This window comes from Narcine bancroftii, chromosome 1 (assembly GCF_036971445.1).
Source record: "Narcine bancroftii isolate sNarBan1 chromosome 1, sNarBan1.hap1, whole genome shotgun sequence".
NCBI classification, from domain to species: domain Eukaryota; kingdom Metazoa; phylum Chordata; class Chondrichthyes; order Torpediniformes; family Narcinidae; genus Narcine; species Narcine bancroftii.
The window spans coordinates 484,124,526-484,151,445 of record NC_091469.1 but is presented as its reverse complement, the minus strand read 5'-3'; the positions used below and the strand labels follow the sequence as shown (position 1 = coordinate 484,151,445).

General features: G+C 50.1%; 1 protein-coding gene across 2 annotated transcripts; it reads left to right on the top strand.

The window, feature by feature from the left end:
- Window positions 1–4,224: 4,224 nt before the first annotated feature.
- On the top strand, window positions 4,225–24,910 carry LOC138751931 (aquaporin FA-CHIP-like). 2 transcript variants are annotated; one of them, XM_069914921.1, is made up of 4 exons: window positions 4,225–4,687; window positions 16,947–17,111; window positions 20,301–20,381; window positions 21,978–24,910. In XM_069914921.1, the coding sequence occupies exons 1-4, from the start codon at window positions 4,319–4,321 to the stop codon at window positions 22,155–22,157; spliced, it is 795 nt and encodes a 264-aa protein (XP_069771022.1). In that variant the 5' UTR covers window positions 4,225–4,318; the 3' UTR covers window positions 22,158–24,910. The 2 variants fall into 2 exon arrangements, with proteins under 2 accessions (XP_069771022.1, XP_069771023.1); XM_069914922.1 differs by lacking the exon at window positions 16,947–17,111.
- Window positions 24,911–26,920: the final 2,010 nt, after the last annotated feature.

The window sequence follows — 26,920 nt, the reverse complement described above, 5'->3', positions numbered from 1 at the left end:
GGTAATGGGTCATTCTGGCCCATGAGCCCACGTTGCCAAATTTAGACTCAATTAACCCCGGCACGTTTTGAACAGTGGGAGGAAACCAGAGACCCCAGGGAAAACCCACGCAGTCATGGAGAGAACATACAAACTCCTTGCAGGCAGCGTGGGATTCGAACCCTGGTCCCGATCGCTGGTGCTGTAAAGGCATTGCATTAACCGCTATGCCAACTGTTCTGCCCAACCCTGTGGCTCAACCCTGTGTCTTGGTACCTGTAAGAAACACAGGAAATACTGGAGGAACTCAGTAGGTCTTGCGGCATTCAAAGGGGGTTAAGATATATAACCGACATTTCGGCCCTGAGGCCTTCTTCAAGGAATAAGTAAAAAGCAGGCAGGCACCTCAATTAAAAGGCTGGGGAGAAGAGAAGGAAGGGGCAGGGGGAGGAGCGCAGTCCAATAGACAAAAGGTGTTAAAGGTACCTGTGCCAGGGTAATACAGTGTGGTCCTGCCACCTGTCAGTCTATCTCACCCACTTTCTCTGATTCTTTAAGTGCGTGTATCTCGGGGTGGCCCTATTCTCTCCCTGGTTATCCTTTAGTTTTCAATGGAGGTATAACATGCCTTGAGATTCTCCTCCATCCTGCTCACCCAGAACATTTTATGGCCCCTGTGGCCTTCCTAATGTCCGACTTGAGCTCTTTCCACCCATCTTTATGTTCCACCAGGGTCCTGTCTTATTGTAGCTCCCAAATACTGGCATCGGAGAGGGTTCAGAGAAGATTTACTAGAAGAATTCCTGGAATGAAGGGATTACCAAATGAGGAACGTTTGACAACTCTTGGTCTGTACTCCTTGGAGTCCAGAAGAATGAGGAGGACCTTTTCAAATGTTGAAAGGCCTGGACAGAGTAGATGTGGAAATGTTGTTTCCCACATTAGGGGAAGTCAATGACAAGAGGGCACAATGTCAGGATTGAAGGGCGCCCATTTAAAACAGATGTGGAGGGATTTCTTTCGCCAAAGAGTGGTGAACCCCTGGAATTTGCCACTGCAGGTGGCTGTGGAGGCCAGGTCATCATTTAAGGCTGGAACTGATAGCCATCTGAATGGATAGGGTCTCAAAAGTTACTGGGAGAAGCAGGAGAGTGGGGCTGCATGGTGTTCGTACATTCTCCCTGTGCCTGTGCGTGCTTCCTCTGAGTGCTCCAGTTTCCTCCCACCCTTCAAAACATTATGAGGGTTGTAGGTTAATTGGAATATTTGAATGACATGGGCTCATGGGTGAGAAGGGCCTGTTAACGTGCTGAATGTCTAAATTAAAAAAAAAACCTTGCAAATCCATAATGTGATCATGTGATAACGTGGGCCCAGGATCTGTATTCATTGGAGCTCTGGACCATGAGGGCGCATTCTCATTGAAACAAGATCCTGAGGGGATCCGAGAGTTTCCCACTGGTGGAAGTGTCTCGTACAAGGAAGCACCAAGCCAAATGGAGCAGGCAGTCATTTGAAACTGAAGTGCAAGAGAACTTCATGCAGGTTGGGGGGGTGGGGGGTGTGGTGATTCAAGTTCATCTGACCATAAATGTACAACCAGACAGAACAACGTTTCTCTGGACCATTTCTCCACCCCAAAGGCTTGTGGAGGTCGGATCATCCGAGACAGTTAAAGGAGGAGGTCGGTACTGTTTTCAAGGTTGGTGGAACTAGGACCCATGGGCACGGAAGAGACCAGAGACGTGTGGCGGAGCTGAGGGGCTCATTTCTGATGTTGCCAGCTTTCTTGTGGAAGGTGAGAGCGATGGCAGGTGGGGAGTGATTACCCTGCCCTCCAGAGAGACCCATGGCTACGATGGAAGAGTGCAGTAACCCATGGCGACACCTGAAAGACTAGCATGTCCCAATACAGGGAGGATCTTTATCAGCAGAAAGTCCGAGGATGGAGATGGAGAGTGACTCAAGAAAAGTGTAAAGTGGTTCATTTCAGTAGGTCAACGTTGAAGGCAGAGCGGATGAGCTGAGAGTTCTTGGGGTCCACTCAAAGCTGCTGCACAGGTTGACAGTGCCATATGGAGTGTTTGCCTTCATTGACCGTGGGATCGAGTTTGAGAGCTGTGTGGTACTGTTACAGGGTTATGCAGTGGGGAAATTCTAGGCCAGTGGTTCTTAACCTTTTTCTTCCCTCTCCCATCCCACTTTAAGTCATCTCTGTGCCATCGGGGCTCTGTGATCAGTAAGGGATTGCTTAAGGTGGGATGTGAGTGGGAAGTGAAGGTTGAGAATCACTGCTCAAGGGATTTTTTAGAGCAGGTTATTAAGTTGGCACAATATTGTGGGCTGAAGGGCCTGTCCTGGGCTAAAGATGTATCTGATCAAAGTTTCAAGCAGAAACGAGCTTTGGCAGAAAACAGATGCTGCAGAAGGTAGGGCTTTTCACATCTTCCTTTCTGCCCAGCCCCTGCACACCTTCCTGTCAGTGTAGCTCCTTGTGTGTCCGCGTGTTTTCCACAAAGGACCGAGAATGCTGTTTTGTCAGATTGGACATGTACAATAAACTAACCATGACTAGACATTTCCAACCGCTCCACCCCTCCTTCTCTGTAATCCCACCAGTACCTACACCTCTCACTATCTCCCTAACCACATCTGTCCCTCTGCACCCCTCCCTATTTCTGAAACCATTTTCAGCCCCCCACCTGTCCCTTTCTGTGACCTTTCTGGCCCTACACCCTTCCCTATCTCTGTAACCCACCTCCAGCCCCCACACATCTCCCTATCCCTGTAACTCCCTCCAAACCCACACCCCTCCCTATCTCTGTAATTCCCTCCAGTCCCCACACCCCTCCCTAACTCTGTAATCCCCTCCAGTCCCCCCACCCTCCCTATCTCTGTAACCCCTCCAGCTCCCACACCCCTCCCTATCTCTGCAATCCCCTCCAGTCCCCACACCCCTCCCTATCTCTGTAACCCCCTCCAGTCCCCACACTCCTCCCTATCTATGTAACCCCCTCCAGTGCCTACACCCCTCCCTATCTCTGTAACCCCCTCCAGTCCCCACACCCCTCCCTATCTCTATAGCCCCTCCAGCTCCCACACCCCTCACTATATCTATAATCCCCTCCAGTTCCCACCCTCCCTATCTCTATAACCCCTCCAGTTCCCACACATCTCCCTATCTCTGTAACTCCCTCCAAACCCACACCCTTCCCTATCTCTGTAATTCTCTCCAGTCCCCACACCCCTCCCTATCTCTGTAATCCCCTCCAGTCCCCCCACCCTCCCTATCTCTGTAACCCCTCCAGCTCCCACACCCCTCCCTATCTCTGCAATCCCCTCCAGTCCCCACACCCCTCCCTATCTCTGTAACCCCCTCCAGTCCCCACACCCCTCCCTATCTCTATATCCCCTCCAGCTCCCACACCCCTCACTATATCTATAATCCCCTCCAGTTCCCACCCTCCCTATCTCTATAAACCCTCCAGTTCCCACACCCTCCCTATCTCTGTAACCCCCTCCAGCTCCCACACCCCTCCCTATCTCTGTAACCCTCTCCAGCTCCCACACTCCCCTATCTCTGTAACCCCCTCCAGTCCCCACACCCCTCCCTATCTCTATAGCCCCTCCAGCTCCCACACCCCTCCCTATCTCTGTAACCCCTCCAGCTCCCACAATTACGCTGGTTTTTAACTTGGGGATCTGACCAACGTGGAGAACAAAGAAGTCGCTTTATTAGCGCCTGCAGCGCGACACCAGATAATGTGAGGCTCCGCTGCCTTCCCGGTCGGCGCGGAGTCTTTGAAGGAGCTCGCAGGCACACCGCACGAAAACATGCCCTTCGGCCCACCGAGTCCGTTCTGAACTCCACTTGATCCTGAAGCTCACTCCATTTTATCCCCTCCCCACAAACACTCCCTCCCCCCCTCCCCACCCGACCCATGAACCCACCCACCGTCGCGTCTCCGGGAGAGCACGCAAACTCCACACAGTCAGCACCGGAGGAAGTGTGGGGGGACTCCCGAGTGGGGAGGCCAGATGGACCCACTGCGCCATCTAACTTGCCAGACTGGGAAAGAAAGCAGCGCAAAACAGGCAAGAGTTGTGAAGCGCAAACGAGTCCAAGGGAAGTTTGGAAGGTGACCGAAGCGCCTCCTCCTCCCCCACCCCCCCAACCCCCCCCACCCCCCACCTTCTCTCTATATAATCTCTCCACAGTGGCTTCTGCCTGACTCCGAGACACTGCTGGAAGGGTGGAGGGAGTAGCTCTTCCCTGCCCAGCGCACGCCCACCCACCCACCGACCGCTGCCTGTGCCCCCCGCCACTTGCACAAGAGAGATGTTGAGGGAGCTTCGACGCGAGTCCTTCTGGAGGGCGGTGCTGGCGGAGTTCTTGGGTATGATCCTCTTCGTGTTCATCGGCACCGGCGCCACGACCAAGTGGACAGCGACCAACATCCCGGCCGACGTCGTGCAGATCGCCCTCACCTTCGGCTTGGGCATCGCCACCGTGGCGCAGGCGGTGGGGCACCTGAGCGGCGCCCACCTCAACCCGGCCGTCACACTGGGTCTCCTGGTCGGCTGTCAGCTGAGCGTGGTGCGGGCCCTGGCATACATCGCCGTGCAGGTCCTGGGCGCCGTGGTGGCCAGCAGTATCCTCCTGGGGGTCACCCCCAAAGCCAGGAACAGCACGCTGGGAGTTAACGCGGTAAGTACCGAGGAAATCGCTCCAAGCGGCGCCTTTTTTTGGAGATTCTCACCTCTCCTGTCCCGTTGCACGACGCTCCGAAATCAAGGCTCGTCAAGGTCGCAAAGGCAACTCGTCCCGCTCCCTGCATTCACCCCACAAACCCCTCCCTGTCCATCTCACTCTCAGTCTTGCACAGAAAGGCAACTCGTCCCGCTCCCTGCATTCACCCCACAAACCCCTCCCTGTCCATCTCACTCTCAGTCTTGCACAGAAAGGCAACTCGTCCCGCTCCCTGCATTCACCCCACAAACCCCTCCCTGTCCATCTCACTCTCAGTCTTGCACAGAAAGGCAATTCGTCCCGCTCCCTGCATTCACCCCACAAACCCCTCCCTGTCCATCTCACTCTCAGTCTTGCACAGAAAAGTCTGCAGGCGCCGGGGCTGAAGTCAACACCCGACGCTGGAGAAACTCAGCGGTTCAAACAGGTTCCAAGATCTGGAGCCCTTCATCAAGGAACCTCCAAGCCAAAACGTGGCTCATCTTTGCTACTGTTTGACCAGCCGGGTTCCTCCAGCATCGTCTTTTCACTTAGAATGATTGTCGCCCCTTAATGTGATGCCCAGGCAGGGGTGGGGGGTCTTTTTCCCCCTTCCCGACAGTAGCAAATACCAGAGGACACCTGTTTAAGGTGAGTGGAGGAAAGTTTTGGGGAGATGTCAGAGGTAAGTGTCATTTCAGAGAGTGGAATGCGTTGCCAGAGGTGCTGGTGGTGGACAGGGACATTCAAAAGACGGGTGCAAGAAAAATAGAGGGTTATGGGTGCGAGGGAGGGAAGGGTTAGTTCGATTGTTGTGGAGTAGGTCAGCACAACATTGTGGGCTTGGAGGGGTGCTGTTGTCACCGTCTCTCGGAGTTGGCTGCTCTTAATTACCCCCCCACCAGTCTGCGCGAACTGGGTTGGAACCCCGGTGCCTGTCTGTACGTTCTGCTCTTCAGACCTTTCGGGGAGGTTGTAGGTTAATGGGGTGAAAATTGGGCCGAAATGCCGCGCTGTGTGTCCAAAATTTAGAAATATAACTTGGGAATTGGTGTAAGCAGGAACCTGCTGGGCTGTTCTATGTTTATTCGTCTTAATAATCCCGGGTTACAGCATTCCTTTGATAACCCGAACGGTAACATAAAAACAGGACGCTGGAGAAAGCTCAGCAGGTCAAGCAGGGTCCTGTATGTGGCAAAGGTAAAGATGCAGAACCTTCCTTCATCAACATGCTTTGCTACACAAAGGGACCTGTTTGACCAGCTGAGTTTCTCCAGCGTCGTGTTTCGACTTCAACCAGGGGGTCTGCAGACTTTCCTGTTTTTACCCATGTCAGAGTAATTCGTTTTGATTTGAAGAAAGTCGGAGGGACTCAGCGGGCCAGGCAGCATCGGTGGAGAGAAACGGTGGACGGGCACCTTCTCCCACAGGTGTGATTGCAAGGCCGCTGTGGGGCAGGAGACGCCCTCTCAGAGCCACGAGGAGACCATATTCCTTCGCTCCTGGAAGTTGGCTCTCACCTCCGTGAGAGTCTGTCCATTGCATTCGCTTATCACCCATAAGGGGGGAGAGGCTGGATAAAGGGTCCCTCCAGTTTACCTATTGCGGTTGGTTGCAAAGGATCCAGTGTGTTTAAATTGAACACGAGTGGAACGGTTGAATGATCTGGTTACCATAAAACAGATTAAAGGAATGTTGACATATTAGATTGTGTCCATCGTCCACTTTGAGGTGTATGAGGTTGGGCAGGAAGTGGGAGATCAAACATCATATTGCAACCTCTCTCTTTCTGCCCCCCCCCTCTATTTCTTCCTCTCTCTCTCTCCCCCTATCTCTTTCTCCCTTCTCTTTTTCTCTTCCCCTCTCCTTCCCTTGCCCTCTCTCCCTCCCTCTTTTCCACCAACTCTCTCCCTCCTTCTTTTCCACCAACTCTCTCCCTCCCTCCGCCTCCTTTCCCTCTCTCCCTTCCCCTCTCTTTGTCTCCTCTCTGTGTCCCCTCCTGCTTTGACCCTGAACTTCTCTGCCCGACCAGCCGACTCGTCCCAGCAGATTTCTGTTATATTCACACTCCAGAACCTGCCCATCTTTGTTTTGGGCGAGTTTGTAGGAGGGTGGATCAGGGTCGACGGGCCGAGTGGCCTCCCCAGTGAAACGAGCACAGTGGGGGGTCCCAACTCGGGACTCCCTGCGGGCCAGAGGACTCCGCGACCCCCGCGCTACTGCGGGTCACTTGGCCCGATTTGCCCAACTCCCGCTGTCGGCTGTGAACGTGCGGAGGCTCCATCCCCGTCTCAGCGTGAAACCTGCTTAAAATGCCAGGTCAAGCCCTCCCCCTGAAGGAGCCCCAGCGCCTGGGGGCGGGTGGGGGGGGGGGGAGGAGAGAGAATCTGCGGACGTGCGCTGTTATTTAGACAGTGTTTGTTCGGGGAATTAGTTGATCGATGACCTGCCGCGGGCGCAATTTGGGACGTGCTCCTTCTCACCAGCTCCTCGCCGTCCCGCTGCGGCTGAGATCCCACCCTGTGCCTCCCAGGTTCTGCCTCCTCTGCATTGAACTTTCTGCCAAGCCCCCCCGCCCCTCCCCCTGGCAAACGCCGCACCAGCAACTCTTGAGTTCTCAGCCCTGGGTTCACCAAGCTCTCCCGTATTTTGATGCCAGGCATGAGGTTGACTTCCATTTGAAACGGGTCCATCCTCATCTATATTCTGTCCAGCTCTGCCCATGTCAGGCGTGTGTCCATTTGTGCATGTTTGTGTGTGAGGGTATGTTAGTGTGTGGGCATATGGTCTCTATGAGTTTAAATGTGTGTGTTTGGGTGTGTGTGTGTGTATATGTGTATGTATGGGTGTGTATGGGTAACCATGTGTGTGTGTATGGGTGTCTGTGCATGTCTGTGTATGGGTGTGTGGGTAAGCATGTGTATGTATGGGTGTGTGGGTAAGCATGTGTGTATGTATGGCTGTGTGTGTATATGGGTGTGTGAATAGTTTATGTAGCCTATTTAAGATTGGACAGAGAGCTAGTGAATTATTTATTGCTCTGTTCCCAACTGTGAGACCACCTGAGTGTAAGTCGAGATGTTTGGGATCTGCTTCCATTTGGACTGATCAGGGATAGTGGGTATGGTTTTGTGCCCGAGAAATCCTGCTAATTGATTTAATGGAGCTTTTTGATGAGCCAACCAAGAGGTGTCCACATCGACTTTAGCAAGGCCTTTGACCAAGGTCCCCCATTGCAGGCTGGCGCAGGAGGTAGATCGTGGCCAATTGGAGGCAAGATTAACTTGAACGTAGAGTGGAGGGTCGTTACCCACGCTGGAGGCCTGTGACCAGGGCTGGGTCCACTATTGTTTACCAACTACATCAGCCATTCTCACCCCTTTTTTTTCCAGCTTCCCCAGAACTCTGCTCAAAGTTTATGGGGCCCCTTCCCTATGAAAACGTCAAAATTTGGTTTTATCCGCACTTCTCTCCTATGTGAAGTGAAAAGAAAACAAGTTTGACTTAAATGTGCTGTGGTCCCTGTTGAGAATAGCTGATCTACATGAATCATGTGGGTAACATGCTCTTCAATAAGTTTATGGTGATTGGTGGACAGTGAGGAAGGTTATCTTTGATTACAAGAGGTACAATTTAATAAAGTGGTAAAATGCAGAAATGCTGGAGGAACACAGCAGGTCTCGTAGCGATGTATAATAGACATTTCGGGCCTGAGCCCTTCATCAAGGTACAAGGCATTTATCTCCCTCGACACCCACGACTGCAACTAAATACCGCTCCAATTCCATCTTCAAATTTGCCAACAACACCACAGTGGTGGCAAGGTGCCAAGATAACGAGCTCTCCCTTAACATCAACAAGATGTTAATCACTGACAATCGCTGAGTTTAGGAGAGGGGGCAGAGTCCACACCTCTGCCAAGATCAATGGCAAAAGTTGAAAGACAGATGGCTTTAGGTATTTTGGAATGAACATCTCCGATGACCTGACCTGGGACAAATATGTCGATGCCAGTCAAGACCCCTCTCTACTTTCTCAGAAGAATGAGGAGGTGTGGTGTGTCGCTCCCCCAGCTTTTGTCCCACAACAACTGCAGCAAGAGGAATGGCATCATTCAGCAAGAAAGCACGCAGAAAAGATTCACAAGAATGTTGCTGGGGACATGGGGAGGGGGGGGGGGGCGGAGGCGGGTCTTGAATCGCAAGGAGAGGCTGGGATTGTTCTAATTGGATGGGAGGAAGTTGAGAAGGGAAGCTTGTATTGATTTATAAAAATCACGAGGGGAAAAGATAAGGTGAACATTCACATTTCTCCCAGTGGAGAAGAGTCCAGAATTGGGGGGAAAGATTTAAATATAGAACATTACAGCACAGTACAGTCCCTTCGATGCCAACCCATATATACCTACTCAAACTTCCCCAACCCCAACTCACACCCATAACCCCCTATTTTTCATGCATCCATGTACCTGTCTTTGAAATGCTCCTATTGTACCAGCCTCCAACACCACCCTCGGCAATGCATTTCAGGGTCCCACCACTCTCTGTGTATAACATTTTTTTTCAACCCTGACGTCTCGCCTGAACTTTCCCCCTCTTCACCTTGTACAAATGCCCTCTGGTATTTGCTACTGTCACCCTGGGGAAAAAGGTACTGGCTGCCCGCCCTATCAGTGCCTCTCATCGACTTCCATCAAGCCACCTCTCAACCTTAGGAGGGAAACGCCCCAGCTCTGTTAACCCTGCCTCATAAGACACGTTCTCCACTCCAGGCAACATCCTGGTGAATCTCCTGTGCACCCTCTCCAAGGAATCTGAGAGGCACCTTCTTCATAGAGGGTGGAACGAGCTGCCAGAGGAAGTGGTAGCGGTGCGGACAACCATAACAATCGGAAGGCATTCAGGCGGGTTTGTGGATGTGAAAGGTTGAGAGGAATATTCAATGAATGCAAGTGAAGGGCGTTGCCAGGTCTCGGAGGGTGGGGGGGGTGGGGGAAGAACCTGAGCTTCAGGGAGAGGAGGGGCAGGCTGGGGCTTCATTCCTTGGAGCACAGGAAGGATGATCTCACAGAGGTGCACAAAATCATGAATCGGGGGGGGGGGGGATCCTTCACCCAGAGAGTGGTGGGGGTATGGAACGATCTGCCTGCTGAAATGATGAATGCAGGCTCAATTTTGACATTTAAGAGATATTTGGATAATATGTGGATGGGAGGGGTATTATCTGGGTGCAGGTCAGTGGGACTAGTGTGGCATGGACTAGATGGGCTGAAGGGACTATTTCTGTGCTGTAGTGTTCTATGGTAACAGGGCAAAATATTGTCCAACCACACTGCTGGGACACCAAGGGTTAACACTTAGGTTGTGCAATGCAAAGACCATCGGCAGGATATAAAATCGCGTTTGGTTGCCAAGATTTCGGTGTTAACAAAATAAATTAATCACATGGATCATTCAAGGGATTTATAGGTACAATGTAAGGGCATGTACAATAACGTTCAACTGGCTCCCAAACACATCAGAGCCCTGAGGTTATTTTGAAGTTGACTCTCTGTTTTGACGGAGGAATCAGTATGTGCGTGGCAAGCTCCCACAAAGAGTGGGATCAGGATGGCCAGAGAAAATGCTTCCATGTAGGAATGCCATATGAGGGTGGGCCAGGCCGCCCAGATGATCTCCTGTTTTGTGCTGGGATGCATCAGAGGACAAGCCCTTCGGCCCAACTAGCCCATGCTCAACAAATTGGCCTTCTGAGTTCATCCCATTTGCCTGCATTTGTCCCAATATCCTCCTCAAAGGCTTCCTTGCAATCCTTACATTCCTCGAAAACCTCGTTTGTTCCTTGCTGCCTATACCTGCTACACACCGTTGCCTTCTCATTAACCAGAGCCTCAGTACTCTCAAAGTTCCCTTGTCATGCCTTTAATTCTGACAGGAACATACATTCTCTGTAACCTCAAAATGTCGCCTTTGTAGGCACCCCCCTTGCATCAGGGATAGCGTTTCCTCCCACTGTTAGAAATGTACTGGGGTTGTAGGTTAAATGGGTGTAAATTGGACGGCACAGACTTGTGGGCTGAAAGGGCCTGTTAATGTGCTGCCTGTCTACATTTAAATTTTAAATATTTATCAACCCCACTTTGCCAGAAAACGACCTGTCCCAATCCACACTTGTCAGATTCCTTCAAAATTGGCCTTTTGGATCTCAGTCTGAAGACCAGACCTATCATTTCCCATGAACTTGGGCAGCACGGTTAGCGTAGTGGTCAGCTGTTATGGCACCCGCCAGGCGGGTTCGAATCCAACACTGTCTAAGGAGCTTGTACGTTCTCCGTGAATTTTCACTGGGTGCTCCGGTTTCCTCCCACCCTTCAAAATGTACCAGGGGTTGGAATTTCACTGGTGTATTTGGGTGGCATAGACTCATGGGCCATGTCTCAATTAAAAATGTTAATTGGAAAAGTTAGAAGCAGGGAAGTGCTTTCCACTAGTAGGTGAGCCTAGAACTCGAGGACATGGCTTCAAGATGTGGGAGAATAGATTTAAGACCGAGCTGAGGAGGAACTGCTTCTTCCAGAGCATAATGCATGTGCCCAAGGAAGCAGTAGAGGCTGCCTCATTAAATGGAGTTGGGGAAGTGTTGCGGGGTTTGAGTGGAGCTGAGTCCAAGGCCAGATCAGCCATGATCTTGTTGTGGCCGACTCCTGCTGGTTTCTTATGGTTTCTGTGCTGTCATGGTTATATTGTTTGAACATAGAGCATCACAGCCCACAACGTTGTTCTGACCTATGAAAACCTACTGAAACACGAAACTCTGCAGACGCTGTGATTGTAGTGAAAACACAGAAATGCTGGAGGAACTTGGCCGGTCACTCAGCGTCCCTAGGACGCCCTTAATTGGGGTATGAGCAAAAAGCAGCGTCTGAATTAAAAGGCTGGGGGGAAGGAAGGAAAGGGCAGGGGGAGGAGCGCAGACCAACAGAGAAAAGGTGTTAATTGATCATGGACCTGAGAGAGGAAATGTGAGAATTGATTGGGGGAGGGGGTTGGTTCTGTGAGGGCAGAGTTGGGGGGTGTGGGTGGGAGGGAGGGAAAGAGAGAGACAGAGCTAGGGAAGAGGAGATGAGGGGATAGATGGGCCGGGGTCACGGAAACAGGTATCAGAGTGGGGAGGGTGAAAAGAGACTCAGTCCTGTAGGCTGCCAGGGCCAGGGTGAGAGTTTGCGACAGAGACTCGGGAACTTACTCCACAACGATCTAATTTTTCCCTACTTCATGCCAAGATGCTGAAGATTGGGAAGTTCTTGTGTTCATCCATCATTAAGAAACAGGAGGCAGGAGGCGGCCGTCTGGCCCGTCAAGCCTGCTCTGCCATTCAATGAGACCATGGCTGATTTCTGATGACAGGCTCATCCCCACCTATCCTGCCTTCTCCCTATATCCATGAACTCTTTGGACTCTGTTTCCCTGGTTTCAGGGAATACCAACAAGTGCATATACTCCGTCCCCGTGTTCCAGGATTGGTTTTACACCCAACCACCAGCTGGCTCATACTAGTGTTCCTACTGTGGTTGACCCACGGGCCCAGTCCGGAGTATATAATTATGATAGGTTAAAAATGTCCAGAGACCAAAGGGTTAAGAAAACATCCTCTATCCCCACCACAATGCCCTCTTCTCACTGCTACCATCAGTGAGGAGGTAGCAGACGAATATCCAGTAGCACAAGGACAGCTTCTTCCCCTCTCACAGGAACTAATCATGTGAATCTATGTTGCACTCCCTCAATACTCAGAATACCCTTCCTCAAATTAGCAGACCAGAACTGGACACAAAATCAGATTTCTGAATAGACAATGAATCCCAGACACTATCCCTTTGTAAATGTCCCTACTTTGTAAAAACAATCGCTGATTAGGTCTTGTCTCACCAGCAGGGCAGACGCACCAGAGGGGATTACCACAGCAATAAAAGGGAGTGCTGGGGAGGGTAGGTTTAGAGCATTCAACATTATCTCCAGATCCTCATAGGATTGGTTCAAACCCTCTGCATCGTCCATTAATTGGTACTGCCCCAAGTTGGGAAACATTTGGAAGAAGCTCTCAAAGGGGCAGGGTGCAGAAGGTTCCGTAGGCCTCGTCTTCATTGTCCGTTCACCAAGACAGGCTTGCTGGCACCAGCACTGAAGGTCACTGCTACGTCCGCATCTGCAGCAGGGAGAGAGCGGACTGGCACTCCAGTCGACCCGCGCCTGCGACATCTTCCTGTAGATTGGGAGAAGTCGTCGGCAAAGAGCACAGAGGGGGCTTGTGGGGAGCAACATCAGGGACACCGTGAAAGCCTATGGGATGCTGGAGGGTTGAGTTCAAGAAGAGAGTCATGAGGTTATATTGCAGCTCTACAAATCTCCGGTGAGACCATACTTAGAATATTATGTTCAGTTCTGGTCACCTCATTACAGGAAAGATGTGGAATGTATGCAGAGGAGATCTACCAGGATGTTGCCTGGATTGGAAAATGTCAATAGACAATAGGTGCTGGAATAGGCCATTTGGCCCATTGAGCCAGCACTGCCATTCATTTCGATCATGGCTGATCTTCCACATCAGTATCCTGTACCGGCCTTCTCCCCATAGCCCTTAATTCCACTTTCCACAAGAACCTAATCCAACTCCCTCTTGCACTTATCCAGAGAACCTGCCTCTACCACTCTCTGTGGCAAAGCATTCCACAGACCAACAACTCTCTGGGTAAATTTTTTTTTCTCATCTCTTTCCTAAAGGGCCTTCCCTGTATTCTTAAACTATGGCTTTATAGCCCTAGTCTCCCCCAACATCAGGAACATGTAATCAGTTTCTATTGTGTCCAATCCCTTAGTTATCTTATATACCTCAATCATATCTCCCTTCATCCTTCTAAATTCCAACGTATACAACCCCAATTTATCCAACCTTTAGGCATACGTCAATCCCACCATCCCAGGAACTAACCATGTAAATCTATGTTGCACTCCCTCAATAGTGAGAATGCCCTTCCTCAAATTAGGAGACCAGAACTGGACACAATACTCCAGGTGTGGTCTCACCAGGGCCCTGTACAACTGTAGAAGGACATCTTTTCTCCTATACTCTATTCCCCTTTTTATGAAGGATAACATGCCTTCTTCCCAGCTTGTCGAACCTGCATGCTAGCTTTTAGTGACTGATGTACAAGTACACCTAGATCACATGGCACTTCCCCACTCCCTAACTTAATTGCATTTAAATAATAATCTGCTTTCCTGTTCCTGCCACCAAAGTGGATAACCTCACATTTATCCACATCAAACTGCATCTTCCATGAATCTGCCCACTCACCCAACCTGTCCAAGTCCCCTTTCATCTTCCTGACATCCTCCCCACACTTAACATCTGCAAATTTGCTTATGTTATTTATAATCCCTTTAACTAAATAATTAATATATATGATAAACAACTGAGGACCCAGCACCGAGCCTTGCGGGACCCCACTTGTCACATCCTGCCATCCCGAAAGTGACCCGTTAATCCCAACTCGTGTTTCCTGTCTGTCAACCAATTTTCTACCCTTGTCAGTACCCTACCCCCAATACCATACACTCTGATTTTGCCTACTATTCTCCGATGTGGGGCCTTATCAAAAGCCTTCTGAAAGCTCAAGTACATCACATCCACTGGCTCTCCCATGTCCACCCTCCTCGTCACATCCTCAAAAAATTTCAAAAGATTTGTCAAGCATTATTTTAGCCCATACCCCTCTAAACCCAATGTATCCATCCAAATGTTTCTTATCCATTGCAGTAGTACCTGTTTCAACCACCTCCTCCGGCCGCCTGTTCCACACACCCACCACCCTCTGTGTTATTCCTCAGTTCCTGTTAAACCTCTCCCCTCCCCACCTCAAACCTACATCCTCTGGTTACTGATACCTACTGATACCCCAACTTTGGTCAAAAGATCATTCACCCGATCTGCTCTCCTTATCTTGCATCCCATGGACCAGAGCAGAAGTCTGGACAATTAAACAGGGGAGGAGGAACTATGAGCATTTTGATGCCCAACAATGGTCCTAAGAGCTAGAAGTCACTTTGTCTGAGATTCCTGTGTTCATGTCTCTGAAATGAATCCCAGCACAGTACGGCCCTTCAGCCCGCAACACAGCGCCGACCTACTGTATGTAAACCTACTCTACGACAACCTAACCATACCCTGCCTCACACCCTAATCCCCAATTTTTCTTACAGCCAAGTGACTTGATCATCCCTATTGTGCCAGCCTCCTCCACCATCCCTGGCAAGGCATTCCAGGCACCCACCACTCTCTGTGCAAAAAAAAAACTTACCCCTGAAGTCCGCCTGAAACTTTCCTCCACTCACCTTAACACACATGATCTCTGGTATTTGCTACTGTCACTCTGGGAAGATACTGCCTGCCTTGCATAATCTTGTACCGTACTTAACGCCATGGTTTGTGTAGCGGTTAGCGCCATGCCTAAATAGCACCAGCGATCGGAATTGGGGTTGGAATCTCGCGCTGTCTGCGAGGAGTGTGTACGTTCTTCCCGAGTCTGCGTGGGTCCCCCCCCCCCCCCCCCCGGGGCTCCAGTTTCCTCCCACCATTCGAAACGTACAGGAGGTGTAGGTTAATCGGGTGTAAATTGGGCGAAATGGCCTGTTACCAAGTTTAGGTCTAAATTTATAAATTTAAATAACCTTAACAGGGTACATTCAGTATAAGTAAACAAACAATGCTGGAGAAACTCAGCAGGTCAAAGATAAAAGGTACATAGCCGACGGTTCTATGTCCAATGTTCTAATCTAGAGTTCTGACAGCAAAAGATAGCAGAAGTAATTTATGATTTGCGATGGATGGTTAGAATCACCTGGCTATAAACTCCTCTACTCTATCAGTGAACCTTGTGCACTGCACCCTAGCAGTGAATTACTTTATGCATTTTCAATTGACCTTGGATGACAAGAGACATTGTAAGTTTTATCAGAGGAAAGAAAAATTATCAGGTGAAATTGGAAGCTGAAGGCTTTTGAGGAACCGGGAAAAAGCAGAGCTAAGCGGACCGCGAGTTATCACTGTAAAAACGCAATGCTGGTGAACCTCGTATACTTTCTACCGGCTCTCCATCCCATAGGATGATGAGGCTCCTTTCAGTCAGCTTGTGGGGTCTAATAAGAGGTTACCCCGCCCCCTAGAAAGGAACAGCATGTGCGTGAATGGATTTAGTAGGCCCAGACCCACCCTCTCGACATCCCCTCCCGGATCTAGCGGCATGGTGAGGTCCAAGATGGCTGGGGGAAATTCTGTTACCTTGAACAGCCAGACCAAGCTTCGACGGGAGTGGGTCCAGGAGGTCTAATCATGCTTTCGACTTGTGTTGAAAACCAATTTCAACTCTATCTCTGGAATTTTAACAGCAGGTTAAAGTACTCGGAACTCTTGGCCATGTGACCCTTTGCACGCTCTTGTCAGCTCAGCAGAAAGGGAACCTGGTGACTGAAATTCTGAGAGGCATAGAATCTTTTCGACCTCTCATCCTTCTTTGCTCCAAGAAGTCTCAGCTCTGCTAACCTTGGTTCATTATTTTGCAATCCAGGCAACATCCTGGTAAATCTCTGTACCCTCTCCATAGCTTCCACATCCTTCCGACGATGAGGTGACCAGAACTGACAACAAGTGTGGTCTTATCAGAGATCTGTAGAGTTGTAACATGACCTCTCAACTCTTGATCCCTATCGCCCGATTAATGAAGCCCAGAGTCCCATAGGCCTTCTTAGCTATCCTATCACCTGCAAGATCACCTTGAGAGATGAGCTAATAAGTGGCAAGTAACATTTCTGCCATAAATGGGATATACCCTGATCATTTCCAACAAGAAAAATCCATTGAATTGAACTGCTGTCACATGAGACACTGCACATACCTGGAATCTGGAGCAACAAGTTTGGGTCTGGTTTGGGAATTCAACTGCCCAGAAAAGCAGAAGGCTATGGAAGGTAGCAAGCATAGCCAATTCCATCACCGGGTCCGACCTCCCATCCACTGTAGAGATCTGTGTGAGGCGCTGCCTCAAGAAGGTAGCAGACGCCATAAGAAGTCACAACTTCTTCTCACTGATTCCTTTGGGCAGACGGCGGGGCGGGACGGGTCGGTTTGCTGCCTATTGTCAAGGCACGTGATTGGTGAGGCGACGTCCCATCTGTTTTCGCAGCTGGCAGAGGGCGTGACCCAGGGACAGGGACTGGGCATTGAGATTATCGTCACCTTCCAGCTGGTCCTCTGTGTCTTAGCGACGACGGACAAAGGGCGATCGGACCTCTCGGGATCTGCTCCACTGGCGATTGGGCTCTCTGTCGCCTTCGCCCATCTCATGGCGGTGAGTAGGACCTGACCAAAGCACCTGGACAGAACTGATCATTGTCAAGTGTACTGGGATGGAGTGAAAAACGTCCTTCTGTCCTTCTGCCTCTTGTAACATCCGTCTGTCTCCTCTCTCTTATCTATGTATAGTATCTGTCTATCTATGTATCTGTTCTCTATCTATGTCTTTATGTATCTATTCTGTCACGTCTGTCTATCTCTCTATCCATCCATCTATCTGCCTATGTGTCTATTTATCTGTTCTCTATATTGTGACCCTTCTCCATTAACAATGGCGTGAAGCAAGGCTGTGTTCTCGCACCAACCCTCTTTTCAATCTTCTTCAGCATGATGCTGAACCAAGCCATGAAAGACCCCAACAATGAAGACGCTGTTTACATCCGGTACCGCACGGATGGCAGTCTCTTCAATCTGAGGCGCCTGCAAGCTCACACCAAGACACAAGAGAAACTTGTCCGTGAACTACTCTTTGCAGATGATGCCGCTTTAGTTGCCCATTCAGAGCCAGCTCTTCAGCGCTTGACGTCCTGCTTTGCGGAAACTGCCAAAATGTTTGGCCTGGAAGTCAGCCTGAAGAAAACTGAGGTCCTCCATCAGCCAGCTCCCCACCATGACTACCAGCCCCCCCACATCTCCATCGGGCACACAAAACTCAAAACGGTCAACCAGTTTACCTATCTCGGCTGCACCATTTCATCAGATGCAAGGATCGACAATGAGATAGACAACAGACTCGCCAAGGCAAATAGCGCCTTTGGAAGACTACACAAAAGAGTCTGGAAAAACAACCAACTGAAAAACCTCACAAAGATAAGCGTATACAGAGCCGTTGTCATACCCACACTCCTGTTCGGCTCCGAATCATGGGTCCTCTACCGGCACCACCTACGGCTCCTAGAACGCTTCCACCAGCGTTGTCTCCGCTCCATCCTCAACATCCATTGGAGCGCTCACACCCCTAACGTCGAGGTACTCGAGATGGCAGAGGTCGACAGCATCGAGTCCACGCTGCTGAAGATCCAGCTGCGCTGGATGGGTCACGTCTCCAGAATGGAGGACCATCGCCTTCCCAAGATCGTATTATATGGCGAGCTCTCCACTGGCCACCGTGACAGAGGTGCACCAAAGAAAAGGTACAAGGACTGCCTAAAGAAATCTCTTGGTGCCTGCCACATTGACCACCGCCAATGGGCTGATAACGCCTCAAACCGTGCATCTTGGCGCCTCACAGTTTGGCGGGCAGCAGCCTCCTTTGAAGAAGACCGCAGAGCCCACCTCACTGACAAAAGGCAAAGGAGGAAAAACCCAACACCCAACCCCAACCAACCAATTTTCCCTTGCAACCGCTGCAATCGTGTCTGCCTGTCCCGCATCGGACTGGTCAGCCACAAACGAGCCTGCAGCTGACGTGGACTTTTTACCCCCTCCATAAATCTTCGTCCGCGAAGCCAAGCCAAAGAAAGAAAAAAGAGATATTGTGACCTATCTGTCTGTCTATCTATCTATCCATCTGTCTATCTATTTTATCTATCTATCTGTATGTCTTTGTATATCTACCTACAGTATCTGCCTGTCTATATCTTTCTATTTATCTATCGATCTATCTATCTATCTATGTCTTTATGTGTCTCTATACTGTCACCTATCTGCCTGTCTCTCTGTCTTTGTCTGTACCAAACATCTATTATCTATCATCTATCTATCCATCTATCTATCAATTTATCTATCTATCCTTATTTATTACCTCTTTCCACGTTGAGGCGATATAATTGATAATATTGTCATTGCTGTACCTTTCACACCTGTTTGGTTGCAGCAGACAAGATGTTGTGTTCAGGTATGTGATAATTAACTCATTTTCATTCTCCAGGCAAGCTATTCTTTCCTTAGTTGCAACAGGTAGTGCAAAATGACACCAAAGTGCAGAGTATCATGTTACTGAGAAAAAGAGGGTTGGTCAACCAAGAGAAGGTTGGGGTAAACGGGCATTTCTCCTGTTGGCATCAGTGGTAAGCAGAGTGCGGCAGGGGTCGGTGCTGGGCCCACAACTGTTTACTTGGTGCATAAATAATTTGGAGGAGGGTACCAAGGGTAGGGTATCTAGGTTTGCTGATGTTACCAAAAGATGTTACCATCGGGAGTCTGCAGTGAGTGGGCAAGGGACAACGTTGCCAGCTATAAGGTCATTCACTATGTCGGGGAAAACAGTAGATCAGATGACTGTTTAGATGGGGAAAGGTTGCAAGATGCTGAAGCACCTGCGAGAGGTCTGCATGAATCGCAAAAGGTTGGTTTGCAGGTAGGTTGACCCCAGAGATGAGAGGGGGGTTAGCCTACGAGGAGGGATTGTTGCCTGGGTCTGTGCTCCCTGGGTTTTGGAAGGATGAGAGGGGACATCAGAAAATAAGGGCGGCATGGTTGACGTAGCAGTTAGCGCAATGCCTTTACGGCGCCAGCGATCGGGACTGGGGTTTGAATCCCATGCTGTCTGTAAGGGGTTTGTACGTGTCTGTGTGGGATTACCTGGGGGCTCTGGTTTTTTTTTCCACTGTTTGAAACGCACTGGGGATTGTAGGTAAATTGGGCAGCGCGGACTCACGGGCTGAAATGGCCTGTTAAAAAAATTAATATTTAAAAGTTGTGAATTTGCGGAATACCCTGCCCAAGGAAGCAGTAGAGGCTTCCTCAAATTAAGGGGTACGGGGAACAGGTGGGTAGATGAGCCAGATCAGCCATGATCTTATTGCAGGATGTTCAAAGAAAATACTCCATCAGCCCCTTTAACAGGCCGTTTAAAGCTTGTCAGCAGTAATACTGGCTGGTAGGAACCAGGGGAGCAGCACTGCGTCTCCGCTCCCTGCTCTCCTGGGTCCACACCGCCATTGTATATTTTGTTTTTGCCTTTGTTGAAAGGAAGCAGGTAGTAGGCTGAGCAGGTTTTCTGCTTTTGGGCATCACTATCTAATGTTATCTGTGCTAAGGTACAGTAAGAAAGTTTGTTTTGCAAGCAGTCCAGCTGTCAGTCCAGCGCATGGTACAGCAGTCAAAAACACTGTCCAAAGTTACGGAGAAAGTTCAGTTCGACCAACCCAACATTATTTTACGATTGTGAAGCAGATTCAGGAGTCAGTGGCGCATATTTTCTGGAGCTGTGTAAAATTGAAACCATCCCCTCCCTCCACAGATCAACTTCACCGGATGTGGGATGAACCCCGCGCGATCCTTCGGTCCAGCCGCGGTCACGGGCAACTTCAAGAACCACTGGGTGAGTTGGTATAGAGGAAAACAAGGATCTGTTGGGGCTTGGCTGTCACCAGTTTGCAGCGAGGGGTGGAGGGGTGTGGAGGCTGGATGGAGGTTAAAAAGATAGGGAGGGGTGTGGGGACAGAAGAGTATTATAGAGATAGGGAGGGCTGGAGGGAGATAGAGGGGTGCGGAGGACTGGAGGGTGTTATAGAGATAGGGAAGGATGTGGGTCTGGAGGGGGGGTCACAGAGATAGGGAGGGGTTTGGAGGCTGGAGGAGGTTATAGAGATAGGGAAGGGTGTGGGGTCTGGAGGGGGTTACAGAGATAGGAAAGGGTTTGGAGGCTGGAGGGGATTATAGAGATAGGGAGGGATGTAGGGGATGGAGGGGTTACAGAAATAGGGAGATAATTTGGAGGCTGGAGGGGATTATAGAGATAGGGAGGGGTGTAGGGGCGGAGTGGGTTACAGAGATAGGAAGGGGTTTGGAGGCTGGAGGGTGCTATAGAGATAGGGAGGGGAGTAGGGGATGGAGGGGGTTACAGAGATAGGGAGGAGTGTGAGGACTGGAGGGGATTACAGAGATAGGGAGGGGTGTAGGGGATGGAGGGGGTTACAGAGATAGGAAGGGGTTTGGAGGCTGGAGGGTGCTATAGAGATAGGGAGGGTTTGGGGGGGTTACAGAGATAAGGAGGGGTTTGGAGGATGGAGGGGGTTACAGAGATAGGGAGGGGTGTAGGGGCTGGAGCGGGTTACAGAGATAGGGTTTTTGGAGGCTGGAGGGGGTTACAGAAATAGGGAGGGTTACAGAGATAAATAAGGAGGGTTGTCGTCTGCCACCCAATGCCCTGTTCTCCTGTCCTCACCACTCCCCTTCTCTCCTCCCACACCTCTCTCCCCCAACTCCTGTGGCCCCCTCTCTCCCCTTGTTCATGTACTTCTCCCACAGCCCCCCTCTCCGCCTGGCCCCTTTCTCTCCTGGTCTTATTACCCCCCCTCTCCCCACTGCAGGTTATAATGCTGCCTTGTTCCCCTTGTCTACTGGGTGGGCCCTCTCTCTCTGCCCTCCCACAGTCCCCTTTCTCCCCTTAGCCCCTCTGTCCTTCCTTACTCTCTCCTGACCCCCTCTCTCCCTCTCCTGTCCCCTCTCACCTGGCCTCCTGCTTCTCCCCTCCTCCCTCTCCCCCAGCCTCCCTATTGCCCTGGCCCCTGGTCCCCACCTGTACCCCCCCCCCCTTTTATCCCTGGCTCCCTCTCCTTGCCAACCCCAAGGAACTTTCCCACTTTTTTTGGTAACATCAGCAAACCTAGATACCCTACCCTTGGTACCCTCCTCCAAATTATTTATGCACCAAGTAAACAGTCGTGGGCCCAGCACCGACCCCTGCCGCACTCTGCTTACCACTGATGCCAAGAGGAGAAATGCCCGTTTACCCCAACCTTCTCTTGGTTGACCTGTCCCCTCTTACTCCCCCATTCCCCTTCTCCAGTCCTCCCCTGTCCCCCATCTCTCTTGCTCCCTCTGGCCCTTCCTATTCCTTCTATTTCCCCCTTACTCTCCCCTCTCCCCTGGCCCCCACTCTCTCTGCGGGTAGTAACTTTCCCTTGTTCCCCAGCTCTACTGGGTGGGTCCGATGATCGGAGGCATTGCCGCTGCCCTGTTCTACGACTTCATGCTGACCACACGGTTCCGGGACCTGTCCAAGAGGCTCCACATGCTGTCTAGTGGCCCGGACGAGGAGTACAACGTGGGCACTCAACCGGGCAACCCCAGGATGGAGTTGAAGCCCAACTGAAGGGGTGGTGCTGTGTGACGGAAGGGGACAGTGTGCGTTGGTGGGGGGGGTCTGAGTGATGGAGGGTGTGGTGATGGGGTCAGAGGATTTGTGGATGGGTGTAATGACTGCATGGGGATTGTGTGGTTTGAGCTGTCAGTGCAGTATTCACCAGGCTATCCTTAGAATGTCCTCACTCTCTGTCCCATCCAGGGAAGGACCCCTCTCTGTCCCAACCAGGGAAGGTCCTCACTCTCTGTCCCATCCAGGGAAGGTCCCCACTCTCTGTCTCATCCTGAAAAGGACCCCACTCTGTCCCAACCAGGGAAGATCTTCACTCTTTGTCCCATCCAGGGAAGGTCTCCACTCTCTCTCATCCAGAAAAGGACACCACTCTGTCCCAACCAGGGAAGGTCCCTACTCTCTGACCCCTCCAGGAAGGTCCCCACTCTCTGTCTCATCCAGAGAAGGCCCCTACTCTCTGACCCATCCAAGGAAGGCCCTCACTCTCTGACCCCTCCAGGGAAGGTTCCCAATCTCTGTCTCATTCCAGGGAAGGTCTCTATTCTCTGTTCCATCTAGGAAATGTTCCATACTCTCTGTCCTGTCCCAGAGAAGGTCCCCATTCCCTAACCTGTTCCAGGAAAAGTTCCCTCTCCCTGTCCCATTCTCATGAGGGATTCCTCCACCCCTGCCTCCGGTCCCTTGTGTACCACCAACAAAGAGCATTCCCAGTAGCTGGAATGGGCTTCTCCACCCACAGCACCCAGATCCATCTGAAGGTATTCCAGACCTTTGCAGTTTGGCTGCCAAAGACATGGCCTCAGGTGTGTTCAGCTTGCTGGAAAAGGGGGGTGGGGTATGAACAGCAAGATCCCTCAAAACAGCAAGTTCTCTGGGTATGAACAGCAAGATCCCTCAAAACAGCAAGTTCTCTGTGTGGGCTTCCTCCAGACCTCCCAAAGATGTGGGGGCCAGTTGGCACATTAATGCCATAGATTGCCCCTTGTGTGTGGTAGAAACTGGGGTAAGGGGGATGGTGTTGATGGAAAGTGCAGGGAGAATAAAATGAGTCAGGGTAGGATTAGTGTGAATGGTCAGCATGGATTAAATGGGCCAAAGGACTCATTTTTGCACTCTATCTCAACCGATGGTTAGCATTGATTAGATGGGCCAAAGGCCTATTTGGTGCTCTTACCATTGGCTAGCATGGATTAGATGGGCCAGAGGGTCTGTTTTGACACTCTTATCTTTGGCCATGAATACAATGTGTTGGATTGAGGCAAAGGGAATGTGCCCTTAGGCCAAGGTGGCATGACTCCTTACCTGAGCAACACCTTGGATGTGTTCTGCTGAGACCTTTCCCAACACTGGGATTTCATTGACTCTTCCTGAAGAGGTGATGGAAGCAGTTCCTCCCTCTATCTAGGAACACTTGACTTGGAAGGATTTTCAGGGGAAAGAATGGAGCAGGGAGCGTGGGACTTATTGGATAGCTTTTCTCAGACGCAATGTACAGAATGGGCTTGTCTCGAGATAAGGACTGAACGTGTTGGAAAAACTCAGCAGGTCAGCCAGCATCTGAGGAGAGGGATACAAAGCCAGCGTTTCAGGTCGACGATGCATCAGCAAGAAAAGAATGGTTAAAATTGTCCAATTAATATCACCTTGCGAGGTAAGATCTACAACATGAAATGTGAAGCGATCTTCTCTCTTCAGATGCTGCCTGATCTCCTGTGGTCCCCCACTTTCTGGTTTTATTTCAGTTTTTCCATCATCTGAGGAATTTTGGTTTGCTCTCCCGCTGTGCGATTTTAAGTCGAAAGCAATGTGAAGCAATCAGGTGGCAGTATTATACAAATAAGCGAATTCTGTGTTATTTTTGTCATCTCAGTACAAATGTCACTCCCACCCTCCCCCCCCCCAACCATGGAGGCTCTGGAGATGATTGACAGGGAGTGAGCGGGCATGGGGGGTGGGGTGGGGTTAGGGCACAGGATTGGTGGGTAGGGATGGGGAGGGAGTCAATGGGATGTCATCTGTTATGGAGTCACCACAGCATAGCAGATGCCTCTCCCTCATCTGTGCCAGTCCTAGTGGACCTCTAACACTTGGCACCTTTCCCCACCAACTGCAAAGCCAAGACTCAGAATCAGAATGCATTGGAAGTATTCACTTTTAACTTGACATAAATGGTGTAAAATGTACAGAAAATACTCCTGAATTGTGTTAGCTTAAGTCTGCAACTAAGCTCTGGGTGCGCGGAGGATGGAGATGGTATCCCATTCATCCAGCATTTCATTGAGAAGGTCTAATGGCGTTCATGAACTGGTTAACATCCATGCTGTTACAGCGTCAGGAACCCGGGTCCGAATCCCGCGCTGTCTGCAAGGAGTCTAGACCTCCTCCCTGTGTTTGCGTCGGTTTCCTCCCACCCTCCAAAACATTATGGGGTTAATTTGGGTGTAATTGGGTGGCACAGGCTTCACTAGCCAGCCACAATCAGTTTCTTTTGTGTTGTAAATAAAACAAATGTAAAATAGGGACGATGTCTTCCTCCACTAAGCTGAGAGACTGTTTCTCTCCCTACCTGACCTGTAGCATGTTTCCAGCATTTTCTGTTATTAATTTTAGATCTCCAACTTTGCTTCTTTTCCTTGATGTCTTCTATGTCCAGATCTCTGTATATTGTGTCATCTTCGCATGTAGATGTATTTATTGGAATAATTCACACTTTTAATTTTGTTACTCAAATAAAAACATGTACAGTTAAAGCCAGTGTGTATTTTGTTTGTGTGTGTGTGTGTGTGTGTGTGTGTGTGTGTGTGTGTGTGTGTGTGTGTGTGTGTGTGTGTGTGTGTGTGTGTAAAAGAGTGCGTATATGTCTCGTGTGTGTGTGTGAGAGAGAGCGTATATGTCTCGTGTGTATATCGTGTGTGTGTGAGAGAGTGCGTATATATGCCGTGTGTGTGTGTGTGTGTGTGTGTGTGTGAGAGAGAGTGCCTGTTAATGTCTGTGTGTGTGTTTTTGTGTGAAAGACTGAGAGTGCGTGTGTGTTTGCGTGTACGCGCACGTATGTTAAGAACCAAGGTTCAAGGTTTCTTTTATTGTCACACATAAAGATGTTATATTCTGCCTGCTGAAGGGCAACCAAAGAGTCATCAAGAGCATTGCCTGGTGCTTCTAACAGGAGAAAGAGAAGCAAAAGAGGGTTCCTTTAGAGTCACTTTAAGCTCCAGTGCACCCACGGCCGCACAGTCACCTGTTCGATCCATCGATAACCTGACCTCTAGATCCAAACCTCCGATATGATTAGGAGGACTTAAGGTTCTGAGGCCCTTCGCTTGCCCTCAGCACCTCTCAAATTCTGGCTCTGATACCTGATTCCCATCAGCGAATTGCCAGCAGCCCGGAGCCTGTGTGGGCCCTTCAGCCTCTCAGCCCATACTGGTCTGCTGCTGTGCTCACCTTCCTATAGGGTCATCTCCCCTTCAGTGGGATTGCTCTCTACATATTTGGTGCTCTGTATCCATCCGCTGCTCATAGAACATTACAGCATCAAAAGCCGGCCCTTCTAGTCCATGCCAAACTTATTCTGCCTGGTCCCACTGACCTGCACCCATTCCATAGACATCCATACCCCTCCCATTCATGTACCTGTCCAAATTTTTCTTAAATGTTAACATTAAGCCCGTATTCACCACTTCAGCTGTAGGCTCATTCCACACCCCCACCATTCTTTCCCTAAACTTTTCCCTTTTCACTCTTAACCCATGTCCTCTGTATCTCACCCACCCTCAGTGGAAAAAATCGACCTATATTTACTCTGTCCCTCTCATCATTTTAAAATCATTCTGGGGTGCAGGTCAATTGGTGGCACGGGCTTGTGAGGTCGAAATGACCTGCTACCGTGATATATGTCGAAATGTAAACATTTTAAACATTTAACTGACTCATCCTTGCCATTTTCTCCAGATGGAAGGGGTAACCATAGATGCTCACATGGTCCCCATCTATGCCTGCAATCCACATGGAACAATACAAGCCGCAAGCCTACACGGGCAATGCTCCCCAACTCTTCTTCCTCTACACTGATGACTGTGTCGGTGTCCTCCTGCACCCTCGATGAGCTCATTAATACTAACAATTTCCACTCTGCCCACAAATTCACTTGGCCCACCTCCGGTACCTCTCTCCCCTTTCTCCATCTTGGGAGACAGGCTGCTTACCGACGTCTTTCAAAAACTCACTCTTCCCACCCATTCTCTTTCCTCCATCTCTGCTGTACCTGATCCCAGGACAAGACCATAAAACGTCTGAGTAGGATTAGGCCATTCACCCTATTAGATCTGCTAGGCTATTTGAATCAAGGCTGAAGTACTCTTCCTCTCAACCCATCTTCCTGCCTTTCCATAACCTTTGGCACATTTCATAATCAAGAACCTATCAACCCTCTGCCTTAAATCTACCCAATGACTTGGCCTCTACAGCCATCTCTGGCTGAATAAATTCCTCCTCATATCTGCTCTATAGGAATGTCCTTTTATTCTGAGGCTGTGTCATTTACTCCCAGACTCTCCCTCGACTGCAAACATCTCCATGTCCACTCTGTCCAGCCCTTACAATATTTGGAATATTTCAATGAGATCTCCCCCTCGTCCTTCTAATCTCAAGTGAGTACAAGCCTAGGGCTGTCAAATGCTCCTTGTACATCAACCCTCTCACCCCTGAGATTATTCTTCTCCAACACCTGCGCTTTCTTCCCAAAACTGTTTGCATTGTGG